General features: G+C 41.5%; 2 protein-coding genes across 2 annotated transcripts in view; both read left to right on the plus strand.

Annotated features, from left to right (window-relative positions):
• Positions 1–1,898: 1,898 nt before the first annotated feature.
• SARC_06325 (hypothetical protein) lies at positions 1,899–4,243 on the plus strand. Its single transcript, XM_014299778.1, has 4 exons — positions 1,899–2,473; positions 2,648–2,710; positions 2,817–3,225; positions 3,357–4,243. The coding sequence occupies exons 1-4, from the start codon at positions 1,982–1,984 to the stop codon at positions 3,560–3,562; spliced, it is 1,170 nt and encodes a 389-aa protein (XP_014155253.1). The 5' UTR covers positions 1,899–1,981; the 3' UTR covers positions 3,563–4,243.
• Positions 4,244–6,702: 2,459 nt separating this feature from the next.
• SARC_06326 (hypothetical protein) overlaps positions 6,703–7,040 on the plus strand; it is a gene marked incomplete at both ends in the record, with an annotated part of 10,880 nt that continues 10,542 nt past the window's right edge. Inside the window, one exon of the mRNA XM_014299779.1 lies at positions 6,703–6,799. Coding sequence (XP_014155254.1) covers positions 6,703–6,799 — 97 coding nt within the window. The remainder of the gene's footprint in view (positions 6,800–7,040) is intronic.

A 7,040-nucleotide genomic window follows, 5' to 3' on the forward strand; every position in this document is an offset into this window, starting at 1 on the left:
CACTTATATAAACTAATTACTATATATATATATATATATATATATATATATAGCACATGGACTTAAAAAATGACAAAGAAAACAAAGTACGCAGGACTTTTAACACACGTACCATGTGCAAAGGAACATGGCCATCTGTTGAAGCGGTAGCCTCAAGCACAAGCAAAAGACATTCATAGCTTCATATTTGTCTGTGTCCTCGAGTACCTGCTCAATTCAGAACTGGCTTTATATAAATTATTATATAATTGAGGCTGCGTATTTAGGCTGAAATTATGTTTTAACTTCCTGACGAAGAGTTCGAACTCGAAGATATAGGAGCACAGTTGGCAGTTTCAAAAAAAAAAAGCGTTTCAATAGTGGATAACCTCGCACCTGCTGAGCCATGATTAGCTTAAACTATCTGATCATTAAGGTTTGAAACAGTGCAGCTATATCTGCTTGAGAACTGTGATATCGGTAGAAAGTCCGTATCTGATCAAGTGCGCTAGTTGAACTCGCATAAACTCGGACCTAGATAACATGTCTTGCAAAGGATCGCTCGGGCACGAAATACACATTGTTGATATTTACTATGTGAAATTCTAGTTCACACAGCATGACCATCAGGAGTGTCAGACGTAATAGTTGAAGGGCTTGTTTTGAAAGGCCGACAGAGGAACATGAACAATCCGCTCACTAAAGTCTATGCACAGTATTGTATATCGTACGACATCCCACAAAGTGTTCGCGTGCGCATTTCTCTATGACGCCAAGTAGGACGCGTGTTTGATAACAATCATGAATGTCAAATACGCTTGTGTTAACCGCACGTTGCCAGGCAACAACCCGAAGCAACCTCAAAAATCAAGGCCGCCACATCTCTAGTATGTAGACTGTGAGAGAGTCCATGTTCCAGAGTCCAGAGTCCAGACGGCAGTAAAACCGAGAGTCTAAACTCTAAACCAAGAGACTTAAGACCTAAACAGACATGTACCCGATTTTTTTTAAAGTTGCTTTTATCGTTCATTGAACAATGTTTACAGACATCAGTTTTTTTTAAATGCTTGTTTTTACCTGTAAAGAGTACTCCGAAGATTTACATCAGCCCATTGGGCATAGACTATAGACTCGTGGACCAATGCGTTGTACGTCGAAATTGTAGATAGACAAATGAATTTTACTTATATATTTGGATTTAATTTTTAATCAGTAGCCTATCACCAATGAAAATAGGTTTGTTACAACGATCCAATAATTATTCTGAATCAATCAGTAGGTACATACCTACTCTTGATTTTTAATGATAAGTGCAGTCTCAAAATAAAATTCGATATATTTGTCAGGTAACACTTTGACGATTCGCCTAAATTTCGAAAATACTATAGTTATTGCAAAATATGAAGAAAAAAATAGGTTTCTCGGTATCTAGAAATATCCTCTTGCCTGAGTCAATAGCAGCCATTTGAATATCAAAATATTTTTGAATTGCAAACGTTTCCGAAAGATACCCCAAATTCAGGTTTGGCATTGTTGTTGATGACACGGATAGCAAACAAAAAGCCAAATACAATAATACATTAATTTTATGCTACAAGTAGGTGGTTACGACAGCTGGTTACCAAAACTCACATAAATCCCGCCCAACCATGCGGAAATACTGATCATGAGACAGATCTGTATCACAGTCGGAATCCTACGGAATACGGAAGGTTTCTTATCCCGTAAATCATGATGTAATTTTGATTAGGATTTCGACGAATCGTGTTGCTCCGCGAAGAAAAAGTGCCTCAAACCACCTGCTGGGCCTGACCCAGAATAGACTGCAAGAGGGCGATTAGCTAAATACGTACGTTATCGGATGTAATACTAAAAAGCTTATCTCGCTATCTTTCCATCTATACCCGTGCTCACGCTTTAGAATACACTGTTGTATACTTCAAACGCTAACAATTTGTAGATATAGCTTCATCCGTCGTATATACACAACACTATCGCTAATATGGTACACAGCACAATGTCTGAACAGTCCGTGGTGGAATTTGACGTGAATAACAGATGCGTCGTTTCACCCGACCACGCTGCGCGGTCGTTGCTTATGTTACAAAGGCACGATGACTCAAACGAGGACACTCCTAGGAACAGTCTAAGCAACCTACACTCACACCAGCGTCACAGCGATGAGTATAACAATTCACAAGAGTACCATGACTCGCAAGTAGTCAGGCGCACCAGCAGTCATTTAAGTCAGGATAGTAACCTCAGCTCCGACGAAGACCAGAACTCGACTGTCAGCTTTGTGCGTTACACGCGCGTATGTCCAAACTGTCATTGTGTGAGAGACGTCCAGGCTTTCAGAAATTCTGACGTATCCACATGTGATATCTGCTTGGACCGTATCCGTGCGGACTCAAACCCCTTGTGGCAAGGTCTGATTGCGGCCGCGAACTCAGACTTGGCCCAGAGCTTTGGAGTCGGAGCTAGAGCGCAGAAGGTATGTCCAGGCATGGAGATATTCAGGTACTTTTAACCTTGTAGTCTAATCTCAATCCTCGATCACATGATGCCTCGCAGCCTGTTTGGTGCTGTTTACTCATTTTCGGCGGTTCTTTAGTATGTTGTATACTTTCGTATTAATGATTGCCCTCTCTCATTCTATTATTTGCAGAGCACATACACTGCGCATTCATCCATGGGTTATCTGAAGGGCGACCATACAAACGACCAAGGGGTAAGTCAGTATTCTCTCTATTCATATTGTGATTTTTTTCTTTCGTCCGAGAATGTGGCATGGAGAACCATACCAAACATAGCTGTACCACCTCATATACACACAGAATGAATCAATGTATCAATTCGTAGAGGAGCCAAACTCGGTATACCACGGATATGCCATCAAGTCAGAGAATGGAGGCATGGGTCAATATCCGCAACAACACAACCAGATGCCCATGTCTGGCGACGGTTCTGGGTCCACCCTAATGCATAATCAGATGGACGCACGAAGTGCCATCTCACACGAGCCCTGTGTGAACTGCAAGACGCTTAAGTCTCCCTTGTGGAGGAGGGATCTGCAAGGCAATTGCCTCTGTAACGCATGTGGACTATATCATAAGGCACATGGGACACATCGTCCTCTTAAGCGTGCGATGGGCAGCTTTGTGCGCACTAACGCGACACACCCCATGGGGCCTATGTCTTGCTCTAATTGCGGCACGGAGAACACCACTCTTTGGAGACGAAATGGTAAGTTATCCTTGACTCTGTGTCGTCTTTATTGAAGTATAAAGCTTCGAGCTTTTGTTGCCCAAGTTTACAAACTCTTACTACGAAGTCACCCAATGTTTTCTAATTATTTGCTCCATTCTTTTCTACAGATCAAAACATGGTTGTTTGTAATGCGTGTGGACTCTACGAGAAGCTGCACAAGCGTTCCAGACCTATCGGTCTCACGAAGACTAACGTCATCAAGAAGAGGAAGCGCAAGAGTAAGAGTCTGAAACCCCTTTTGCCCATCAAAATACAGCCAGCGCTGAGGTGTCTGGCCCCCGCAGTCACGTATGGACCCTCTCCTTCTGCGTAAATTGTTACTGCCAATTTACTACCTACATCGAACCCACCGGTTTGCGTGAAAAATTTATACCTCGCAACGCAACTCTCCTGTAGAGGGCAGTCGCGCGCGACAATGATTATGTGTGAACAACACTAGTCACATCTCTCTTTAGAATAAGCTTATATAGCCTACAGCTATTGTAAGTTACGGCGCTCAGCGCAAGGTCATCATTACAAACACAGTTTGTTGGCCTATAAACAGTATCGTCAATACACCGAATGAGGGAGACAACCTCACAAGCGAGCAGGAGCACAGGTGACACCTTTCTTACCAGACACCGTGGTATGACAGGAAGCCGTCCACTCTCATTATCGCAGATCAAAATGGGATACTTTGAAACAATCCTTCAATCACACCCACCCCTCGAACAGTTGGTAACATAGCAACTCGTCTTCAACTAGAACCCCTCGTATATTGTAAAAGCATATGCAATACTCGAAGGGGAACAACCACCTGTCAGCCCTGAAACTGAGACGGTCGGCAACACACATCGTCCGACAACGAATTCGAAACACCATCCAGATCATCTGAGCAGACATAATGGAAATGGAAGTTTGTCTCGCACATTCTCAGTACAGCCAAATATTGTAAATCTAGCCGAAGGATCGGCATTTGCTTCCTTCGACCATTAAATAAATTTTTAAAAACTGATCAATTTATATGCCAATTCGAGGAGTGGTAGCAATAACAACAAAAACCGATACTGGGTAAATTTCGCTGACGTTCTTCAATCATCTGCATAAGATTAGATGCAGCAGTGATGCATGACCTCGCTTCGACTGGGCTCGTTGCTTAGACCCATGGATACTTTTATCGTGATCTCTATGACCCGAGATATCTACTATACCTGTTGAAATTGGCCACCGTTATTCGTACTATTTCTAAATAGGTCTGACCTTGTGGAATATTTGTTGCTGTACTATTAAACTGTATCGACAAGTAGTAAGATAAGCTACTTAGATGTCTTTTGTGATATTGCTTTTGAACTGTATACGCGTTAGTGTCAGTCAACTCTGGCATTGAATAGCTCGCAATACAAAATATATGAAAGTCCAACCAGTTTTCGACCTTATGCGCATGTGCCCGTTGACGCTAACATACATATATAATCAACTGAGTGTATATGCACAATGCAGTAATTTTCGTCTACGTGAGAAAAGCCTGTATGTACTGTACACGCTGCTTCGTATTGCAGTTGTATCTGTGATCGGTGGTCAAAACGAATTCTAAGTTGTTAGAACCCAGGGTATTAAAGAACGCTGGTATGCTTATATACAAACACATGCTTGTACATATACGCAGATGCTTTTGTCTACTCATGTAGAAAGCTAAAACTTTCGTACTACATTAACAATACATCAAAAAGACTTCACGAATACACACATGTATAGTGGACCTGTCGGTTACTGTTGCGGGCATGGTAGATTTGGTTAGATGCGTAGTAAATCTCGGGGAGGTTGTGAACTCATGAATCGCGATCAAGGTAATTTGCCTGATTGGGCTATACTACACAAAGTTTTGAAGCAGCTGTGCGAGTGTGATGAATAATTCAATCTGTACATGGATGTATGCACTGTTATGTTGAAATGAGAGACAACTCAACCATAAATCCGCTAACAGGAAGGCAACATAAGCGTAAGTTTTTAAGATGTGATTCGATATCCAGCTAATAGTGGCCACGCAGACTCTAGAAGGGTGAAATAGTGCTACCTTCGCATCAATAAGTGCTATTTTCGCAGTGGCTTCAATGTCGATCGCAGCAACAGACGCGCACATATAGGAAACCCATTTTTCTATCCAATGCATTCGTATATACTCTTGATACATACATATATCAGATATATTCAGAACGGCCATACACCTGAGAGTTCTTTATTTTATCGTTGTGCAACTAATCCAGTGCTGCAGTGTAGGCCATGCATATCAACAGCAATATCAGAAGGGCATGTCCTCTTAACACCGAACCGAGTTTACACAGTATGTGGTACAACAGGGTTGAGATGTAACAACTGTCGACACAAGTTGTACATCTAGTAAATTCGTGTACTATTGATTTTAAACAGCTAAGGATTGTCAAACGAACTGGAGATCCATGTGAGTGGTTTCTTTGTAAATGATACGGTACCAAACAACAACAATAACCGAAGAGTTACAAAAGGCTACTATGTTGCGTTGAACAATGTCGCGATATACATGATGGTTGCGTAGTGTCGACCAATAAATACCAAATGCAATTTACATTGCAATCTGAGCTATATTAATGATAATTGTTTTTCGGAGTCGCACACATAACTGAACAAATATGTGCATCGTTGCCATACAAGTGATTCGTATATCCATATCTTATATATCAGCTCTGGCAAAACATAGACTACTTTGGTACTCACTTTCCCGTTGAATACGTGCGGTTTGAGCGAGCCATACAGAGTAATTCAGACTACTATAGCAAATCATGGTATCAAACTATATCAGTGTTATTTTGGGAATATGAAAACACGTGTGCGTGAAGCGTGTATATAATAGTGGGTTAGAAGTCACTGTGTGTTTAAAAAGCGTACAGCGAATTTAAACAAGTGGAATATTGGTGGAAATTAATCCCTTTTTCGCACAATATCAAATCTGCTGCAAAAAGCCGCTCCACTCCGCAGCAATAGTTTTATCAATAAAAATAACAAACACCGCTTGTGATTTGATCCCAAAATAATAGATGTGGTTTTAGCAAAGTGGAGGACCACTGCAGACAGTGCAGAGAGCCAGAGTCGCAGAGTCCAGAGTCCAGAGTCCAGACTGAAGTGTGCGCCTCCTAACTGTAGGCTGTATGCTGTATCAGTACGCTGTACCTCCTGGATACATACTATCTTTTTAAAAATAGCAGTCTCTGCGGCATACGCCTGTGCCTTGCGCCCCTGCCCTCTGTGGAAAACCCTTGTTCCATTGTTTATATTTAGATACGCAGTGCCTATCACAGCAGTGTATTATTCGAGAGTAGAGGTAGCTTGGCGGTCTTCACACACCAGAGTGCTGCCAGACAGTCAAACAACTACCAATATATAGTAAATTCGGACATCTGACAAGCTTACTGTGTGAAACACCGCATATACAATATAAAGATGGGATTTCTATCTTGGTTTAGTGGTGCCCCGATAGGCGATCAGTCGTACCAAGGCGAAGCCGAGCAGGTCTTTGAGAATAACGATGATGAATATGGTATGTGACCGTACGCTCCTGTATAGGTTCGATATCAAATTCAGCGTGCAATTTATCTGTCTGCTTTACAAAGTCAGTAAGTCATTGTATGAATCGGTTCATATTTTGTCCATATTCATCTTTTGCTTTTCCCTGTATAGCTTACGTTCATGTGTATGACAGACGGTCATGCGTAAATCCAAACTGGATTCATACTTTTTGCAATTATATCTCTGATCTTATTATGTATATGTATGTATAT

The sequence above is a fragment of the Sphaeroforma arctica genome (assembly GCF_001186125.1).
Source record: "Sphaeroforma arctica JP610 unplaced genomic scaffold supercont1.446, whole genome shotgun sequence".
Classification (NCBI taxonomy): Eukaryota; class Ichthyosporea; order Ichthyophonida; genus Sphaeroforma; species Sphaeroforma arctica.

What these genes read in the sequence shown, in the direction of transcription:
- SARC_06325 (XM_014299778.1), top strand. Translation starts at nt 1,982, where the DNA reads ATGGTACACAGCACAATGTCTGAACAGTCCGTGGTGGAATTTGACGTG. An exon ending in ACCATACAAACGACCAAGGG is followed by an intron (nt 2,711 to 2,816) that starts GTAAGTCAGTAT and finishes ATATACACACAG; the next exon opens with AATGAATCAATGTATCAATT. An exon ending in CACTCTTTGGAGACGAAATG is followed by an intron (nt 3,226 to 3,356) that starts GTAAGTTATCCT and finishes TCTTTTCTACAG; the next exon opens with ATCAAAACATGGTTGTTTGT.